At 38.2% G+C, this 21,843-nt stretch overlaps 2 protein-coding genes across 4 annotated transcripts; one reads left to right on the top strand and one right to left on the bottom strand.

Annotated features, from left to right (window-relative positions):
- Positions 1–1,147: 1,147 nt before the first annotated feature.
- On the bottom strand, positions 1,148–19,700 carry LOC310934202 (CSC1-like protein 2). Of its 2 annotated transcripts, XM_083897875.1 has the most exons (24): positions 19,635–19,700; positions 13,688–13,906; positions 13,357–13,436; positions 12,108–12,149; positions 10,916–11,006; positions 10,776–10,813; positions 10,510–10,652; positions 10,321–10,372; positions 10,113–10,221; positions 9,942–10,012; positions 9,364–9,444; positions 9,101–9,224; positions 8,153–8,286; positions 7,899–8,036; positions 6,863–7,016; positions 6,028–6,134; positions 5,829–5,915; positions 5,644–5,709; positions 5,313–5,475; positions 4,803–4,908; positions 4,464–4,631; positions 4,244–4,359; positions 4,052–4,123; positions 1,148–3,763 (listed from the first exon to the last, which is right to left on the bottom strand). In XM_083897875.1, the coding sequence occupies exons 2-24, from the start codon at positions 13,880–13,882 to the stop codon at positions 3,584–3,586; spliced, it is 2,517 nt and encodes an 838-aa protein (XP_083754001.1). In that variant the 5' UTR covers positions 13,883–13,906; positions 19,635–19,700; the 3' UTR covers positions 1,148–3,583. The 2 variants fall into 2 exon arrangements, with proteins under 2 accessions (XP_083754001.1, XP_083754000.1); XM_083897874.1 differs by lacking the exon at positions 12,108–12,149.
- Positions 19,701–20,368: 668 nt separating this feature from the next.
- On the top strand, positions 20,369–21,650 carry mrpl14 (mitochondrial ribosomal protein L14). Of its 2 annotated transcripts, none has more exons than XM_083897867.1 (3): positions 20,369–20,393; positions 20,610–20,709; positions 21,234–21,650. In XM_083897867.1, exons 2-3 carry the CDS (start codon positions 20,630–20,632, stop codon positions 21,598–21,600), a joined length of 447 nt encoding a protein of 148 aa, XP_083753993.1. In that variant the 5' UTR covers positions 20,369–20,393; positions 20,610–20,629; the 3' UTR covers positions 21,601–21,650. The 2 variants fall into 2 exon arrangements, with proteins under 2 accessions (XP_083753993.1, XP_083753994.1); XM_083897868.1 differs by lacking the exon at positions 20,369–20,393 and adding an exon at positions 20,399–20,429.
- The last annotated feature ends 193 nt before the right edge of the window (positions 21,651–21,843 follow it).

Raw genomic sequence — 21,843 nt, 5'->3', positions numbered from 1 at the left:
CGGTATCCCTGCTCCTCTTGTCTGCAACACACAGCAGCAACACTTCCCTCCCGAGCAGCAGCACCCAGTGGCGGACACGGGGAACTGCAGCTCCGCGCCAACCTCCGCCTCTCCTGTCAGCATTCCCCAGTGGCAAGTACCGGTACTGCAGGAGCAGCAAGCGGTCAATAAAATAAACGGGAAGGATTTCAATGATCAGTTTTGGACAATTTACCAATTATAAAACGCTCTGTTTTGTATTATGCACTTAAATTATGAAGTACTGTAACACAGGCCCATGAGTCATAGTTCAAATGTTATTTTCTGCCTGCTTATTTAATAAATTATATATAATTTAAGGTTTTGGAGAGGGCAGATTGTCAGAGTTTAAAATAGACTGCGTACATTATGATTGTGGCCCACTTCTGGGCTTTTTAGGTATTGCAGGGAGTCTCAGACTGGACTATACAATTCTTCCATTTACCAAGGTCTTTGAAACCAATATACTTTCTATACTAAAGTATGTCTTTTTAATTATAAAGCCATTGTTGCCATTGACTGTGAACCGATTTCAAACAGTTGTGGCTAGTCAAAAATAAGAATGGAGAATAATGGTAATGAATAAATAAGTCTATACAAATCACACTGATGGTTCAAAACACATTATTGATGGATGAGACATTAATGTTGTCATGTTGACAATTGGTTTCGATCAATCCCAAGACCATGATTACATCCACTGGTCAAAAATAATTTCCATTTACTTAATATTATGTTACACGATAGAAGCATTGGGTGTCAGTTTCGCTGAATTTGTGTGAGCCTCAGAAAAACCTTGAACAAAACAAATATAATTCAACACTGCTACATAAGAGTTAGACATGCATAGGCAACATGTTCGCACCAAAAACAGTAAAGTGTGCTCCATTTCAAAATGTGACTTTTAATGTGTGAGAGAAAACGAGTGACTTTTTTTCAGCTTCAAATATTATACAATGCTATTGTTAAATAGAAACTCTTTCTGTCAACAAACTTGGTTAAACACATATTTATTGTTCAAAGAGCTGAGGGGGGAAGAAATATATGAAGAATGCAAATCTGTTGTACTTGCCAGCCCTTGAGAGAGAATGAGGAGATGGTCAAGTGTTGAGATTTGTTATTGTCACTCTTCCAGTCTATAATGTAAAAACTAAGGTAAAGCACACAAAAACACATTCTAACTGGTTTCAGACATTTTACTGCCCATTCGGAATACATTATTGAAACGAGCTGAGAATGTCTATTAGAGACTGTTAACAAAAAATAACATGCATTTATTTCCAGTGAGTCCAACAGTCTATACAGAGCTTATGAAAAAAAAACCACACAAAACAAAACAATATTTCTTTGTGATCCCAGACTAGGAATACGCAAAGACGTGACTGGAAATCATTGCAACTATCGGGCTGACAAATAAATGCAATTCCTTAACATGGGACTGGACATCAGTAGATTCTGTTGTACTCGTATTAAACTTAACATTTCTGGTCAGCAAGTGAACCATGCTTTAGAAGCCATATAAACACAGTGATCATACTCTGGCTGAAGCCACATTCAGTGTTTAAAAACCAAGTCGTTAGATGAGATGAGATTCTTTTTTTCAGCATCTCCCTCAGAGACAGTTCATGTTATTCTGAGGGGACACGTTCAGAGACTTTACATAGCAGAGGTACAAAGATGAAGAGGTATTAAAAATAAGATCACCTTATCATGACTAGAGGAGCAGCAGACTCAGCGGGGTCAAGCGAATCTCCCGTTTCTACCACGGTAATATGGAAGTAACCTACATTTCTATGCGGTGCCGATATGCGACACCGACAAATGATGGAACTATAGTTTAGGTTCAACATTGTTGTCATCACACCCACATATAACAGGCCCTCCTCGGTCAATCATATAAGTGAAAATAAGATTAGTGCACATTTCACACAAGGTTCTCCGAGTAGCTGTATAATACATGTTTCATATTATGGTCCAATAATAATAATAATAAGAAGGACTGGTCCATATTGACAGACTGTAGTGGTACTGTGTCTGCAGCACTGTGCCTTGAGAACAATCTTCTCACAGGGTGCAGAAACAAATGAAGCTTCAATCCCTCAGTCGGGTCATCACTGCACGGACATTAAATTAATGTGAGGATTAGTGGCCTTGTGTTTTTATATTTGATACAAATTATTTTGTCTCGTTTGTGTTTTTAAAATTTTTTTTTTCAGATTTTATTGGGGGGTGGATTTTAAAAATTAGCATGACTGACATCCAGTGGTGTAACTGTTGAACTCTCTTGTTTTGCCTACACTAAATCACAAGACATTTTGTGCCACAGTCTGAAATTCAGCTTTGAGAAGAGGCAAAGTGGGAAACTAACAATGCTTTGTGACGCCTACAACTTAGGATATGGTTCCTAAATGGAGAAGCATCAACACAAAACACCGGAGAGGACCTCATGGATATTAATTACCTGATTTGTAACAATGTCAGTAGCCAACTAAATTGAATGCTAATTTGAAAAGCTCTACAAAACATATGTAAACATTTGGAAACAAAAAATTAACAATAAAACAGATAAAGAGAACTAGTTTCAATGAATTTTGACCCAGAAAAAGCACAAAAAGACCTTTCTCTCCATCCTCAGAGCTACACACACAGATAAGCAGAGTCTTCTTGGCCTTAAGTTCTCCTGCAGCAGCCACATGAGGATCATTCCCTGACTGGGGGCAGCATCAGTAGCAGCAGTCCAACAGCAGTACCAACAAAAGCTCAAGGATGGAAACAGGGAAAATGGTGTCATCAATGTAGTGTGGCAAATCATGAATCCTCTTCTTCCACAGTTTAGGAGTGTATCAAGTCAGGTGGCATCATCAACCCCGTGCCAACAAATAAATACCACGTCAAAAAAGGGAGTTGAACAAATCCAGAGTTTTGTAGCTGTACAGTGTCAAAGCATCTCGGAGTGTAGTGATTTGTCTTTGTTTTCTTGAAATCATCTAATCCGCACAGATCGAGCCGTCTGCTGGTGCGGTCAACTCTTGCCGTTATCTCTTCATACGCTGCTTATTCACGGGAAGCATTGGAGATCGTGACAAAAGATTAAGGAGAATCCTTCCACCCTTTGAACTTGAAAACATGCTGTACTACAGTACCTCAGTGAAACGCGTTGTTTTAGGACAGATCCTCTTCTTTGAAGTGCAATGATGTTAAGGAATACAGTCAGAATATCAAACCCCTTCCAAGACAAGGCAAAAATTCTTCATTTGTGCATTTATGTCTTTCATTCGTGGGTCCATGTGCAGGGTTTTAGGGCATTTCTCAGCTACATCGGGGGCACAACTATGTTTTCGCACTGTCGGAGTACATTTCATCGTTAGGAGAGACAGTGAGGGAAATGCAAGTGTCCATGAGGAAAAAAACTCCATTCAATACTTAGTAGACAGACAGTGTGCTTATGTTAGTGTAAAGTCTCTCGATGGAGGATGAGATGCTTTGGAGAACTGTTGGTTCAGTTTCTAGTTTAGTTTATGTTCAGTGCACTCCTCAAATTAATTTTCTTCTGTTCCAGGTAGTATCAGTGTCGCACTTCATTATCAAGGAGGCTGTCCTCACCAGATGGGAAGTCTGCACTCAGGCCATTTTCAACATTGATTATTTCCTCGTCCTGCGAGGAACCCTGGCCGTCGTCCTCCCCACTGCCTGATCCGCTCTCCTCTGAATTGGGATCTTGAAGTACCTGAGCGATGTACATTTGCTGTGTGGGAGGAAAAAGGTGTATATGTGTTAAAGTTTGTCATTTCGCAACAAAATTTGAAGTCTATTTGAACACATCATGCAGCTCTGTCTCCCATGACTGGTGCCTCGAGTTGGGGACCGAACTCGCTACCATATTGGTTTAAAATCACCCGACATAACAGACTTCAACTTAACTTAGCTATAGGAGATTAAAGTAAAGCAATCAAATTCCAGGTTCCAGTACCTGTATCAAATATGAACAGTACTCAACCCACTTAGTATTAAATAAACATGACTGAATACATACTGCTGCCTTGTTAGCGGCTGAGGTGCACACAGGATGTCCGTTCTCCATTCCATCAATATCCTGAGTGTCAATCTGGTATTGAAAAGAACAACACACATTTAAGATGAAAATCTGACTATGACGTCTGAAACACATACATAGGAAACGGAAAAAGCAATATGCAAAAATAAATGGCTCTATCTAGTTTGTTACCTTGTAGTTGTGAGCACTGAGATACTTAAAATGCCCAAAGCAGACGTGAGAGAGGCAGATAATGATTGTGACGATCAAAACTATTAACGTGAACATTGATGTTGCAGCTGAAAACCCTGAGGGGAGAGAGAAAGATGAGGGACACTTTTTAAACAGGCACTTCGAAGTGGCAGATGCACAATTAATATAGTAAACCTTGTGGATGGAATAGCCTTCTTACCGGAGCGAACAGTGAAGAAGAACAGAAGCCAAAACAGACACAGAATGGGAGCAGCCACCACTTGGTTGACAGCCCCAGAATGTATTTTCTTGTCCAGTTTGGTTGGCAGATAGGCATAGTACATGTTGTACCGGTCTGCTAGGTGTTTCAGCAGCATGTACATCAGCCCTGCACAGGGAGGAGAGTCATGTTAAAATAATCCAATTACATCTGCTGATAAGCTTCAGTATGAACAACAGAACCAGAGTGTCCCATATGCCACATGTATGTCGGTCCTGCAGTAATTGAACAAGCACTCCGTCTACTCATGACATCATGACAGTTAATGGGAGCACTCACCGAAAGGGACAATGATTGGGCAGGTGATGCTGTAGGTCATAACCACAGTGAAGACACACATCATCCAGGCATATGCTGCCCCAAACTGGAACTCATAGGCTTGGTGCTAAGAAAAACACAATGACAGGATTGTGAAGAAAACTCAAAATGTATAGCACTGGGGATTAGATTTGTTGTTTTAGCAATGCTATGTGGCTGGAGCCAACCCCTTCTAACCTAGGGTGAATGGCTGGATACACTCTGGACAGATCAGCAATACATTACAGGGCCCAAATATAGAGAGAAACAACCATTCACTCTCACAATCACACCTACTGTCAATTTAAAGTGTCCATTTAACCTAATCCAAATGGGGGGGAATAATCCAGAGAGATGTATTAAAGATTTCAATGAAAAAATCATCCCCCCTTTCAGTTTCCGAGTACATGTTAACTCCAAAATAAAAAAACTTGAACTTTTATTTATTTCACAAAGACCCATACATTATCATGTTGAAGGCAAGGAACTAACCCTTTTGACATTTCTCCGTTCTGCTGCAGAGCGAGCCAGACAGAGGCGAATCATGTACATGAGAAGACCAGGTATCCTCAGCAGGTCCATGGCATTTCCAATGAATGCAGAAGCAATGACATAGTTCACAAAGAAGGCGCCATTGTCAGGAAGGTACACACACCTGAAGGGCAAAGAAAAACATTAGCATACTGTAGTTAATGAGAAAAAAAATCTGACAAACACATCCGGACATTTGTGTTTCAAAATGCATTATCGCAGAATCAATTATTAATTCAAACGAGGTTTGTGTGTGTCTGTGTCATCTCATAAAAAAATAATTGTTACTTACTCAAATCTCACTTTGCCGTCTGCCAAGAATCTTTGGTCAAAAAGCCAACGGAAGAAAACATCCAAACTGCAAAGACACAAGGAAAGACAGGAATCAACAAAAAATATTTAGACTAATACCAATCATGTGATCTGTCACTTTGTACTGCAGTACATTTATTTAAAAAAAAGAAAAAAGTGTTATACCTGCTGAGTCCAAGGGAGGGCAGCAACAAGACCATGAAGATCAAGAAAGTGTAGCATTTATGCATTGTTGTCCTGTTCTCCCCTGAGCTACAATGGTCAAATGAAACATTTCCACATATTAAAGACACTGAAACAAACCTCAAATGGAAATAAAGTGATATTATTCTGAACTATCAACTGCAGAAAGTGTGAATCATACCGGGTCCAGTGTGCTTCAAAGAAAGCAGAGTAGTAGACAATGGTAGGAAGTAAGGCGGAGAAGGACCACAGAAGGAGGGTGGGGAAGAACTGGGTGACAATTGGATTCTGGAGAACAGATCATAAAGAAGTGCATGTTTGGTTGGAAATAGTGTTGAGAACCTCCACATCTGCCACAGCTTCTGATTTGAACACCATTAACTGGGGATGCACTGATACCAGTATCGCGTATCGGGTCCAATACTGCCCTTGTGTACTCGTACTTGTTTTCTAAAATCTACTCTGATACTGCTGCACTCGATTCCACTTTTGGTATCAAGTGAGCTGAGAAGGTGTCAGCAGCAATAAGCAAATGTGTTGCAATGTCAACAGATTGGAAATACTTAAAGATAAGCAATGAAGACAAAAGTAGAGCAGACTGAGCAGACTGTAACCTGTGCTTGATTGTCAAGAGGCAAAAAGTAGCTCCTTCAACAAAAGTACTTTGAAAGAACATCTAAAGAACGAACGCAACACGCAGGAAAGGATTTGCTTCAGGATTAATAATTTAAATTTAGTTCAAATCTATCAGTTCCTATACTATTTTTGGAGGGGACAGTAAATAGTTAAACAGTGGCAATAGTAACTAATGTTTTATTTTGTTAACAGTCAGAGTAAAATTCATTTTCAAAATACTTTTTTTTTGGTATTATTAAGAACTCAAATTTAAGTCATCATACTTGTACTCAGTCAGAAAGAAAGTGCATCAGTGCATCCCTACAGTCACATGTTTTTGTTTGTTTTATTCCCTTATTGTGCCTCTGAACTTTATCCTTGACTGGACTTTGAACACTCACATTTAGATACTCCACTGGTTTAGTAACATTGAACTTGTCCATGGTGGAGATGATGATGGCCGGGGTAGTGAGAAAGAACAAGAGGAGGAAGAGGACAGAGTTGATGACAAAGCAGCGGATCCACCAGGGGAATCCACCCACGGACAGGTGCTCCCTGTGGGACAAAGGTTATGTCGTGGTTAGACTGATGCTGGGTGATGACCTGCAGTTATGGACACAGCTGTCCTGTGAGCTGATACTGCAGCAAAAGAAAACTTTAAATGTCTTCAAAGTGAACTGCAGGTCAATTGAAATTTCCATGGTAAGGCATAAAAAGGATTGAACCGTTTCCCTTTTTTATGATAAACCATGGTACACCCACTATATTTTATTTAATTTCTATGCTTTGACAAACTTAAAGAGCAGAATCAGCCAAAGTAAACAACAGTTTCCCATACAAATGAGCAGTGTAGAGATTTTTCAGCCTTTGAGGACTAAATGTGAGCGAAGCATGGTGTTATTCTGGCTTTATACATATGCTGAAGTATGCAGTTGACTTTTAACGTGATGCATGATCTGGGAGGGTGTCACATTTCTCTAACTAACTAACTAACTAACTAACTAAACAGCTCGTCAAAGAACTGAAAACCGTCAGTGCCGCTGATGCCTACTTCTGCTACAACACGCTCTGCTGCATTTATGATGCATGCCTCGTTTATGCCCAATTTACTCATATTTTTTCATTACATAACACAAAAGTTACACAGTTAAATGAACAAAATGTTTAATTCATTTTAAATCCAACAATTATATAAAGTGGTTGTTAAGGTTTAAGTACGAGCAACACCATAAACTCTGCGTAAAAGACTTCTGTATTTAAGTTGTCGGACAGTAATAAATTGGAGAGTAATAACAACAATAACAAAAATTAATGTATTTTAGTGTGTCAGTAGTTTTAAAGATTTATTTTTACATTTTAATAATAGTTATGATACCGCTAATAGATTGAATCAAACACTTCATTTCTAAAAACAAAAGACCACAAAAGTGTGCTCACCAGTAGACGTTTTGTGGATCAGGGGCATAGCTGACGGTCCAGTTGTGTGTGTGCAGCTTGGCACTGAATGGAGAACCTTTGGGCTCCCGACGGCACTGACATCCCTGACACTTACAAGCATTGAAGTCTTTCGAAATTCTGAAAACATTCATGCAAACAAAGCACAGATGTTGCATTGGTTCAAGAGCCATTTCACGTGTCAATTCATAAACGATCTCAAAAGTACATATTAGCTTACTGTTCTATGTACTTACATGGCAGTTATGGACTCATTTTGAAAGGTGACAAATGCCATTCCTAAGGGTTTCCTGTTGACCTTCTCTCTCTCCTTCCTGTATTCTTCTTTTAGTTGTGCCTCAAGCTTTGTATAGTAGCTCACTGCCTCTTCCTGTCAAAGACATAAATATGTCGTTAAAAATCTGTTTTTGTTCTCATTTTTACTTACATGCTGATTTGCTGATAAAGTAATGATGTAAATCAGTTCATATGCCTGCTCTATTTGCGATAAAAATAAGGATGTAACGGTACAAATATAAGTTGCATTTTAAGTTTTAATAAATTAAGAAAAGACACTTAAACAAAGAAACCAAAACGATCCTCAGTTACTCTTCGTGTGTAGTGCTAAAAAAGCTTCTGAAAATGTCGTACCTAAAGCTACTCAAAAGCGTTATATAGTTTTTAAACAGCAAAAAAGGTTAAAAAACATTTAAATAAAATGATACAGCGAGTCATCACACCCTGTAACCTCAAAAATAAGAAGATATCCTCTGCTATAAGTGTTGTTATTTAAAACAGTGTCATGTGCTATTGCACAGACACATATAGCTAATTTGAACTCATCATTAAATTCTACTTTTTATTTTGTACTCATATTTACACTAATCTAATAATGGTTTCCTCATTTAACCTTTGACAGTGTCACATGTCTTGTGTCATGTTGTATGCCAAAAACAGTGACTGCAATGTATATATACACACACAGATCGTAGACTGTGACTGCTGAGAAAAAAAAAGAAAAGAGTGCAGAAATGGAGATACCAGCACAAGTGCTTATATTTGTCCTGCTTTGTCCAGCAGCATATTGGCAAATCTAAAATAATTGGCTTTCTTATCTTTCCCTTGAAAAATGTTGTTGGTATCAGCTTGTAAAAAGGTGAAGGAGTGTGTTAATTTGTGATAAACTTGTGACATGGTAGTCTGACCCGCTCACAGCCTTTGATGATGCAACAGCAAAGGTGTCCACATGGCTTTGGGTTGATCATGGTGGTAATATGCTCCTTAGCCTGCACGTCAAGGAAGAATTTCTTGCTGCGTTCTGCCTTTTTCCTGCATACAAAACATCAGCCGTGTCAGAGTGAAGGACGTTTTTTTCAAATCATGCTCAGCTATAAGGCCTAGAAGACATTCCTGACACGCTACAAAAAGACACAATACACAACCACACTGAAGGCTGACACTCAGTTACCTTTCAGAGTTAAGATACATCAGTCTGGCCACATTGTAACAGATTCGAGCTTCCAATACAGCACAGTTTTCATACGCTTGCCTATGAAAGACAGGGAGGAGGAAAAGGGTGAAAGACTGGATACATTTACAGAAGCACAAATTGTACAGTACTTTTGAAGATGGCATCTCACATTTCAGCAAGTAAAAATGGTTACTTTTATATAATTGTATATGTTTCACAGCCATAGATAGCTTTTGTAGCACAGGAGTAAAGTTCTTTTTTTAATACCATTTGGCCAGTTGAGCCAAATGTCTCTTTATCAGTCTCAACACATGACTTGCATACTCCAGCTCATCTGGCTTCTATTATGAACAATTATACATATAAGGCTGCTATTGTCTGATCCCAGCCATAAGGATGGACACAAAAACAGCTGTAACAGGAAAAGGCATGCTCCTATACTGCGTAATACAGTTACTGCTCAGCTTAAACCCATGACGAAAGGGCAGTGTACCATTTCGTTTAACAGAAAGATTTATTGTGAGACATGAACTACGGAGGCAGGACACCGGTGAGAGGTTGTGATGTGTGCTTACTCAAAGTGTTGCTTTATCTCCGCCTCCTCTGCATATTTGGAGATTCCGTTGACAAATAAAGTGCGTTTTACCTGCATGAAAATGAAGAAAGTAAAGCAATTAAAGAATTTTACCAACAGCATTTAGACCTATGTGTTCAAAACAATGATTTCATAAAAGTATGCAACCCACCAGGTCATCCTCCTTGTAGTGCATCTTGGAGGTGTGTCGTCTCATGCTATACACTGTCAGTAACAGGTAGAGAAATGCAAAAATGGTGTGCATCCACAGTAGCGGATTACTACGGAAATAAAGGTTAAAAAGGATTTAGTAAAAGGGAGAGACAGTGCAACAGTATTAAGTATGTGTTAAATCCATCCAAGGTAAAAGAACTACTCACTCAGATTTTAAATTTGCTATAGTGGTTCGCCCAAAACTATAAGCATTGTTATCTGTAAAAATGCACAAATGTGGAACATTGTTTAAATACATTTAGTAGAGACATTTCACAATTATGACATATGAAAAAAAAGACCATGATGAAGTAATTTCAGGCAGGTATGTTAATGTTAAATTCCAATCAACTTACCAAGTAGGGTTCCCGAGAAGTTAACGGGCAAGATGATGCCCACAGAAAGTACGCCTACCACTACCAGCAGGCCAATGATGTGGCGCTGAAAGGACAAGTAATGCACTGCATCCTCCCCACACTTCTCCCTTATCTCTTCAACTCTACAGAGAGAACACGCCAACATAATGAACTACTTGCACTCTAATCAAAGCAACTAATCCATATGCATTTTTTTATTTTTTCTTATTTGTTATTTCCATTATGCAGTAAGAAGGTTGACTCACTTAATACGGAAGATGGCAGTTAACCAGGAACAGAAACCCTAAGACACAAGACAGCAGAAAACTGAATGAGTTTCATGTGCAACACATTGTTTGCCTCTTATGAAAGAACACATGTTATCATGTGAAAATAGCATACTTACAGTGTCTTTCTGGTCAAAGTCCACAGAGCTGGAAACTGAAGTTAGACGCTCATAGCGTTCAGGTGTCTCTGATGTCATCCCAGAGGCCATACTGCATGAAGAAAAACACAACACACAGTATTTACCTGTTACACAACTACCAAACATCAGCATGTACCACAAGGGATGTTAGTTCTTTGTACCTAGGGAAAGTGGGATTACAGTCAGTATGGAAAGGTTGAAAGTACAAAACACACATGTACGCACACACAAACAACCTGAAATGGACTGAGGGGAGTCAATCCTGTGTAAGATTTTTGTTGGTAAACCAGTTAACCACAAGAGGATTCTCTTCAGCCACATTTCACACAGGTAAAAAGGGTAAAAAGCCTATTTACCCAGGGTGAGTACACAGTCACGGCTAGAGGAGGAGTTGATTGAGATAAAGATAGAAAGCAAAGCTTTACATCGAAAATATTATTTAGCAAGAAAATGACAGACAGTGATCATAAGAAGCAGATTTTCTGCAACAGACCCACAGCTTGTGCTGAACATGAGACTGCATTTGATTTACTGTATGCTCATTTGATTGCATACTGCAGAGAGGTCACGTCAGATCAATTTAATCCTAACTGGAAGGTATGACGAACCAGGCTCTACTGAAAGTCTACATGAAAGAATTACATTACACAGTGACAGGACATTCTATAATGGAATGAGGAGAGAGCATGCAGCCTTAATCCACTGTCAGTCCTCCTCTCCCACATTCCTGTGAGAAGTAGGAATGGCTTGTCTCAGCTTTAGCAGATGGGATACACTGTAGGTACACCATGTTAGGGCCTGTCTACAAACAACCACAGATCAGGGAAGAATTACCTCTCCCTGTAAGCATCCTGTCTGCGCCGCTCATGTGGTGCACTCACACAGAAGAAGACCATACTTCATAAAGAGGTCAATACAGATTAGCACACAAAATCTGATTAGGATGGCAACAGAGGACAGCGACACCCAACAGCAGAAGTACAAGAGTAACAAGGAGCGGGAGAATGATTAGGAGTCCGGCACTAGGAAATGCCTGCGTAAAGAAACTGAACCATCTAGAGTGAAAAGACGGATTGAAACCCACAGTGGCCTAGGTAGGATGGATAAGAATTATGAGTTCAGTTAACAGCAAAGAAAGAGAAAAGTCTAGAGTGTGAATAATTTAACATACTATTCCCGATCATCCAGGCGACTGTACCGCTGATCCACTCGTCTAAAAAGAAAAGTAAAACAAAGCCATTCAGCTCAGTTAAGGGGAAATGTATTCGGGAATCTGGGGACGTGCATAATACCATAGGCATAACTATAAAAGTTTTCGGTCCAATTGAGTATCCAGACACAAAAATGTATTTATGGTATATGCACAAAAATATACATTAAACACATTTTTAAAAAATGACCTGCATATTGAATGTAACATTCACGTTTTACAATTTACACAGAGTCATAAGACATGGGTCAACCCCAACCCCCACCCCCACACACACACACACCATGCTGCAACCACATTCTCTGCTCACATGCAGCTGCAATAATAGTATCTGCAACACCAGAAAAAACGGGGGGATGTAGGTGATGGAGCACTATGTCCTGCTCTTTCCAGCATTCACTGTCAAATCCACACCACTCATTGCATACATGACATAAATCTCAAATGGGTTCACTCTATCTGGCAGAACGCATTACATTATAGTTGGGCTTGGATACAGACGGTGGTTTTTAAATAGCTTTAAAATTAATAATACTTACTAAACACGTCTCTTCAAGATTATTCAAAGAGCAGTCGGTCGAACTGACAAAGCATGACAATGGCTAGCAACTACGACATTAAAAGGGAAACTGCTGATGTTGACTTCCTGTCTGGAGCACCATCCTTGTGATGTCTGCTTACGTCAGAAGACCGCACATCTCCACCCTTTACAGGATTTTCTTTTTTCTTTTACTTGAACTAATATCCAGAATGAACAGAAACCAAATATTGCACTATTGATGAAAATGTGTTATTTGGTAGATAAAGACACAAAATGAAGTACCTTCTCAAAGACCAACATTTAAAAGCAAACAAGCCTGTCATAGCCGTTTGGCAACTTCTCACTATACATTTTATGCAGGCTACTGACTCTCCGTCTGCTACACTCCCTCAACTGAAATGTTAAAATTATTTTCAAAAACGGATTAAAATTTGACAAAAGATTATTATTATTAGTGTCAAAAAAGAATTAAAAAAACACACATTTTTGGGAGGTAAATCAGGTTAGCATCTTCTTGTCAAAAAATTCAGATCGATGGTACCAAGAACCACTCAAGTGATTCAGAAAATACTGTGTATAAAGACATTTAATTGTTTATGAATACATTTTTACCATAGCTGACATATTAATGCCTGTAAGATGGACATTACATTGTTCAGTTGTAATTACCTGTCAGCGTCAGTCACCAAAGCGAGGCGCCCATAATCCCATGCTACTTTTCTCAAGCAGGAGAACACAAACAGCAACCCCTATGAGTACAAAGTAAACAGTGGCTGTCAGTACTGACGATGTCCTAGAGTTACATTACAGGAGCCTTTTAGACAAAAGCTATACAACAGATCATAGGAGTTCCTATAAGTAGTACAACTATATTTTGACAGTAATGATGGAAACAAAAAAATAATAATTAAGGACTGCATTGTACAATCAATAAAAGCTTTTTCAATTACAAACAATGGAAAGACAAACTCAACATCTGTTAATGGACAAAGTAACTCACCAAGAAGCACATAAAATCAAGGGCGAGAACAGTAGGTACCCCTCCAAAAGGCAAGCCCTGGAGTACTGTACTGCGAATTCGGGCTGAGAAACAGAAATCCCTGGTGCCATTTGGCGGGGATGTTGGGCAGCTCTCTGAAGTGGAGCAGCCATGCACCACTCCTGCGGCCATTATTAATATTAACACTCCGTACATCACTTACTGCAGCATGTTGACAACCTGTAAAGAAAAGGCAAAAGTCAGTCACCAAGTCAGCTGCTTATTACTACTGTCCCATTTGTCCCCAGTCTCTTGTATCATGGGGCACATTCTGAATAGCTTTCATTGACAGAAATGCAGAGAAAACTAAAACTTAAATTTGCCATCTCATGCTCCATGACATTTGTCATTAGTCACATGGTCTTCTTTTCACCACAGTCATGACCACTAAAATGTGCTAAGTGTAGACATGATGTTCCTTTTTTCATTGCCACTATATGTGACAAATACATAGAGTCAACTTTGCTCCAAATCCAAGGAAAGTAACTGTATATCTTGTAGGTTGACAGGGCTATGATGCTGGGATACTGTAATATACTACAATACTTAGGGCTGCAACTAACAATCATTGGTCAATCGGTCGATAATTTTCTCAATTAATCAAGTACCTGTTAGGTCCACAAAATATCAGATCAATCAGCTTTTCCTAAACCTCCAATGATGTTCTCAAATTGTCCACAAACCAAAATTAATAAATGTTAATACTTTGCTTGTTATATATATATATATATATATATATATATATATATATATATATATATATATATATATATATATCTATCTATCTATCTATCTATCTATCTATCTATCTATATCTATATCTATCTATCTATCTATATATATATCTATATATCTATATAAAAATCAAAATAGCTAACAATTAATGTATTCATTGATTAATAATCAATGAATTGTTGCAGCCCTAAACACCATAAATAACATGAGTGGTGTATGAGGTATAGTTTTCGTAACATCATGGGCAAGCCAAGACTCTCCTTTTCATGATCCAGGTGTTACAGAGAGAGTTGTGGTAAGTGTGTTTGCACAGTTGCACTGCTATACTTATGGCCTTTGACCCACTATCACCAGCAGCATTCACAACGCTGCTCATCTGCCACAACACTAACTCATTTATCGGCTCAATGGAATGCTGTGACATCAGTGGAGAGGGACGCAGCCAGAGTTAAACAATAGGCCAATAGAGACGACAGGGTTCAAATGGATCAGTCTCAACCCAAGAGGACAACATCTAAACACCGACCCCCACACAAACAGGTACACATCCTGGACCCATCAATTCGGTTCCAGATGTTTCAGATTTAAAAGAACTGAAACGCACACTGTTTTTAAAACAATTTAGTATGTACTCACTAGTGAACGCAAATATCTAATCAGCCAATCATGGCAGGAACTCAAGGCATTTAGGAATGTAGAGGTGGTCAAATTGACAAATGGAAGTTCAAACATCAGAATCAGCAATAAAGGAGATTTAAGTGACATGGTGAAATAGTTGGACTATTTCAGACACTGCCAATCGACTGGGATTTTAAACACATCTCCAGGGTTTTAAGAGAATGATATGAAAAAGAGAAAATATTTACCGAGTCCCTGTTGACACCAGATGAGAATGGTCTGACTGGTTTGAAATTATAGTAAGGCAACAATAACTCAAACACCAACTAACATTTCGGCTTTAATATTGATTATTCTTGTGGCATGTTTATGTTTTTCTGCAGTGACTGATCTGATCAGAGGCTAATACTATTACTATGATGACGTGATGCTGACCTCAACAGATATATTATCATGTTTGATTATGGCATATGTGTGTTTTTCTTTTAAGTAAAGTTTATATTTAAATTTCATGTTTCCCACATGCTGTGTGCATTTCCGTCAAACAACTGCCACAAAGCCCACTCTTATTTGATTATTGTTTGTTTACATCCATGGTTACTGGTCTTGTGTTGAACTGCCTTTGTTGGCATACACATACTAGCACGCTGCGGCATGTCCTTGAGCACATGCTTAATCCAAGTAAAACGGGAAACGGCAATTCTATTCATAGACTTCTAACAGCTAACAAGTGCAATTTCATGACATCTCATCTTATCAGAAATATACAATATCGTGTCTGTCCTAAATACCAATCAATGTCAATATGATTTCACCCTGTGCGTGATTATGGGGTGTGTTTTTTAACAGTTTGCCAACCCTGCCTGCTTATCTATTTTAATTCAATAACTTAATCTTCAGATTGTATGACTTTATTGTAAACATTGCTGACAATTGTAGTGTCTACAATATTTTTATACTAGCACTGTAAGATTACAGCATGACTCAGCCACACATAATGTGCCTTTCCACAAGACGCTATAGCTGCTAAGGCACCATCAGACTGGCAAACATTTCCGAGTACAAATAAACATAAAAGCGAAGGCAGTGAAGGAAAATGTACAATGCTTGTCCGTTCAAAACTCCAGAGTGAGGCTGATGTTTGCTCTACAGCTTAAGCAGGCAAAACAATGAGGTATGTATGATTGTCAGGGAAAACATATGTCCTTTTGTTTAAGATAAACAACAACACAGCAAGACATCTGCTATTACAAATGAAATGGAAGAAATGTCATATATAACAGTGCACCATTGCATTCCCACAGACCGCTGCATGTTTACAAAGCTTGTCAAAACCCTGTGCATTGTAATTGTGAATCACTATTTCTTTACAATTTTCACAAGTTAAATATTTAAACAGGCTGTGTCCAATATTAGCTGATGGTTACAAATCAGATTTGCAGCAGTCAAAAAGCACTAGCTTTAATTGCTTTTGCATAGCCAACTCAATAAAAGCAAATTTAACAAAGGAGGGACTTGTATTGTTCCACTTCATTTACCTAGTATGTGCATGTGTGCCTCCTGCAGTGATAAAAACCAAGTATTCAAAATCATCACCTGGCAGTGGCTCTTACATAATACATTGTTTTCACAACATGCATCATTAGAACCTCTACTGTATTTATGACCTTTATTTAACTAGGAAAGTCTCATTGGGATTATATCTTCTACAAAAGTAGGTATTGATTATATGTTCCAAAATACATGACATTTAAAAATACTTGAAAATCAATTAACTTGACTCTAGGATAAGAGGTGTAACATCTTAAACAAACTTAAGTAAGTCCAGTTGCCAATTTCTACACTCTTGAATATACATGACAATGTATGACTAGTATTGTACTATTTGTATTCAAATATGTGCCCTGGCCATCTTGTGAATTCATGAGGAATTTTAATATAGATTCTGAATTCGTCACAAGACGACAGAAACCCATACGACAAAATTAGGGGGTACGACAACTTTAACTTGAATAGTCTTACAATTACAATGGCTGATAATTCTGATTTGACATATTGGCGTAATTGGGTTTTAGCCAGTAAATCATTTGTCAATAGCTGTTTATCACATATCACATGGTCAATGCAGTTTCATAATCATGTCACACCATGACTGTAAAATAGGGGGAAAAGAAAACACTACATGTACAACGTCACAAGGGATACAGGAAAAGGTTTGTGACTAAAGACAAATTACTTTCTTCTATTTTACTTAGCCACCACCAGAGTAATTACTACTCAAATGAAGCAAGTAAAATACCTTTTTCCTAGTGCCATACTTCATGCATATTTGTTTGCAATACACACTGAAACCATCATATATTCAACACAGATAATACTAGGATTTACAATTGACAGCACAGTAGACAAATTTAAGATGATCCTATCCAATAAAACAGTATTGACTAAATATTCACTTCATAATGGATTAATCTGTCAATTATTTTCTCAATGACTCGATAAGTTGTTATTGAGTTTGATGATTTCTTCAAAAAATAGTCAAAATCAAATCAAAATAATAATAATAATAATAATCAAAATAGTTGATTATTAATAGATTATTTGATTAACTGGGGTTGGTTCAACTAGGGTTGAACAATTTTGAATAAATAATAATAGGTAATAAAATATATAATAAATACCAATTGTGATTATTTTGACCGGAATTGCGATCAATCACAAAATAAGTGTGTAATATTTGTGCAGATCTGTGAGAAACAAAGCTGATCTATTCAGCCTGCAGAATAAGATGTATAGATCAAGAAAATAATTAATGTAAACTATATTTTGACACATGTTTTGGCTTTAACAAATATTGTGCCAAGTACCAAAGAGCCCCGCACTCATCTAAATTCCTCAGCAAAACACAGTTGTATAAAAACAAAGCCAAGAATCTCCTCATCTTTGTAAAAGTAAACCAATCATCATGACTATTCTAACATTCTACATTGGAAAAACAGAGTTGAGCTATGTTATCCATTAGTTGAGTACAGAGTTATAACCTTGCAATGTGTGGTTGCAGTCTCATGAATGTGAGGCTTACATTAATGTGAAGAGCTAATCTCCATTATCTGTGTCGCATATTCAAGACTTATGCAATACTACATCACATCACTTTAAATGACCTCAGGATGGACATTTACATTTTTTTTTATTGATGGGTGCCACAAAACCTTAATCAAATCATCAACCATTACTTTCAGCATCATAAATGTGGATGTGGATAAGAATCAGCATCTAGTAAGGAGTAAAGCTTGTCTGGTCCTTTTATTACTATTGTGAGAAATGTGTATATTAATATAACTGTAGTGCAGTAATGCTCAAAGAATTGTACTGTGCAAACCATCCAATGCGGTTATCCATTCAAGACTTAGCACATGGCAACATTTATGTCACTAGTCACAGGTTGTGACTATTCCCTGGATACACATCGGTAAATTCAGCAAAGTTTAAACCTTTTACTTTAAAGATTATTCTCTCAATAGCATTATTGCTCAACCACTAGCATTACCAAGACAGTTGAGATATGTTAGGAATCACTGGTTTCTTCTAGTTATGTAATGATGTGTGTAGAATACCGACCACAGCCACAGATAAACAGGCTGGTTTTTAAAAAGGAAAGCCGCATATAACTGGCATTGGCTGATTATTATTAAATCACCAGCACCCCCACGACCCACATGTGGAGGATAAAGCAGAAGATGAGTGAGTGTAATTGCCCAATTATTACTCATTTATGGACGTTTACAGATATTTGTTGTGGGGAGATTCATAAATGTTGGTCATCATTAAGGCTGCAACGATAAATCAATTATTAATCAATTACTAAATTAATTGCCAACCATTTTGATAATCGATTTGCGTGTTTTTTTCAATGCATTCAGTATTTAATCGATGTGATATTTTTCCATTTAGTATACATATGCGCATAATTGTTTTCTTAATTTAATATAATTTAACCTTTATTGATCCTAAGCCTTCTCTTATCTAATCTTCATTTTACTGGGTTTGTTAATGCTAATGTCGTATATATTTGTATTGTTTTAATTTTAATATTTAAGATGTAACTTAAATATTGTGCTGTCTCCTTAATGCCCATTCTTTAATACAGTATTTGTTTTCTTAATTTAATCTACTTTAACATTTATTGAGCCTGAGCCTTCTTTTATCTGACAATGGATTTGATTACCGAAATACCAGCAAATTCTAAAAACCTAAGTGGAAACAACACATATTGTGATTTTGAATCCTCAACATTCATCAAATATTTAAGTCCGATTCGCATCGGCGATGAAAGCCAGCTTACGTTGCTGTTGACCTCACCGGAGCTCAGTTAGCATGCGCTAATGGTAACGGGATGTGTTTACCGAGTCTTCTGTTGACAGCACCCTTTAGTTCAAATGCGAAGTAGCGCATGTGTTTTGTCATTTAGCTCCCAAAATGTCACAAAGAACAACCTACCAAACACGTATTGGGTAAAGCCGACAGAGTCAATAAATACGAAAAACCAATTTACCTTGCTCTGATGCGCAGCAGGAGACGAAACGGTCACAAATAGCTATTGTGAGTTAGCACTCAGCCGTGTAGCGTTGATGTTAGCTAACTTAGCCCCTCAATGTAGCAAATAACAGGTGGAGGCAGTCTAACGCCTGGCTGGCGGCCGATTCCCGCATCAAATTGTATCTCGATGAGCCTCCACGGCCACAGTACGAACCCTAAGAAAATAAAGCTAGACAGTCACACGGTCTAACTGTTCGTAATGACAGACAATCCTCTACTGTGTCGACTGCGTCTGTGAGCCGGTTAGACAACTCTCTCGCTAACCCAACCAGTCAGTCTAGCGGCAGCAGGCGCAGTCAGATTATCTGTGACGTACATAGAGATACGACCGCATAGACAGACGACACATCTTTCCATGAACGCCATCAACGCTGTCTTACCAGAGTCTTCGTTGAGTTGCTTCTATGCTACTTTATTTCTTTTTTCTCAGGCGCATGTGTATGACGCAAAACAAAGCAAAAACAAGCTAACCGTGCTAATTACCAACAATAGCTACGTAAGGTGTTTACCCTGTGCTATTTTTTTAAAACAATATTTATTATAACATTCACTTCTATCGAACTAAGACTTGCTTAAAAAAAATTCAGCGAGGAATATTTTCTAATGTTCTAATGCGTCTGTCAGCTAGCCCATCGTGAGCTAGCCCCTCTGCAGGCAGTCAGTCGACTGTCGCTGACGTCACACATTTGACATTCGCATGGAGCGTGATATCAGGGTAATGCTAACAAGGCGGACGTGTTGAACTTACAATGTAACGTTTTCGATAATGCCAGTATTGTATCTGTCTAATTATGTGGAGTTAAATCATAAACCACCAGTAATTACTCGGCTCAGCTGTTACTATGTCGTGTTCTTCCCTGGTGCTCTCGATGACATTAGCCAACCCCCGATGATTAGTAGCTAACCGTGTTTGTGTTTTTCCTCCCTTCAGTTGATCCAGAGCTCGTAGTTATGACTTTCCCGCATCTTTCAAGATCATTAATTGGCCTCATCGCAGGCCCATCTCCTGTTTTCCATCACAGAACGTTCAGGTAAGAGACTTTTAAGTTATAGTCCTGCTTTTAGTTCTAGTGGCAGTGTGCTGTGGTCTGGGTAGCTGTTTACATGGCAGACTACTATAGTGTTTAACCTTCTACAATTCGGCGAGGTACTCGTTTTATCTAATGATATATTGAACAGAAAGAGACATAAAACAATTTGTATGCTGATCCTATATTACACTGAAAGCCAAAGTATGTACATCAATCATGGTGGAAGGTTTTAATTACTTAATCCTCACTGTCATCATCTTATAGATATATACATTCACTAATGCATTACGGTCTACATTTCTATTCAAATGCATTTTGATTGTAATTGTATGTTGTTAGCAAATTAATTGGGCTGAATGTTAGTCATAATTTTTTCTTTTGAGTTTCTTTTGAGCCTTACGATGGATATTAGATGTAGGACGGGGTGAATAATAAAGTTATGCAACTTGTTAGTAAATCTGCCATAGGAAAAATGTTTGCTCTTTAAGTAACCCCTAAGATTGATATACTATGCATCTTTCCAGTGTTACTGTTGTTGCAGCAGCCATTCAGAAGATGACAAGAGTCCGTGTAGTGGACAACAGCCCTCTTGGAAATACACCACATCACCGTCCTCCAAGAGTCATCCATGTCTACACCAAGAATGGTATTGGAAAAGTTGGTGACCGAGTGTTGCTTGCCATCAAAGGACAGAAGAAGAAGGCGCTCATCGTTGGACACAAAATGCCTGGAGATCGCATGACTCCACGCTTTGATTCAAATAACGTTGTTCTGATTGAAAACAATGGTAATCCTACAGGGACAAGAATAAAGGCTCCTATACCCACACATCTACGGAAACTGGAGGGAGATTTCTCTAAAGTGTTAGCAATTGCCTCTACTTTTGTTTAACTGCTGTGATCTTTTGAAATGTCATAGTCATACTCTTTATATTTTTCTTTCACTGGAGGATATTTGTTTTTCATCAGTAAACTATAAAATAAGCCAACAGAGTCACATTGTTTGTCTTTGTCAACAGGTTTGACTTTTACTGAGGCCTTTCTGTGCTTACTGTAAATATAACCTTTACCCTAAACGCAAAGGATTTTCTGAAGCAGTCTGAGCAGAGAAATGTGGGGCAGCTTTATGTTATAA

This window comes from Microchirus variegatus (genome assembly GCF_963457635.1).
Source record: "Microchirus variegatus genome assembly, chromosome: 11".
NCBI classification, from domain to species: Eukaryota; Metazoa; Chordata; class Actinopteri; order Pleuronectiformes; family Soleidae; genus Microchirus; species Microchirus variegatus.
Note: the sequence above shows the minus strand (reverse complement) of the source record. Positions and strands in the feature narration are given on the sequence as shown.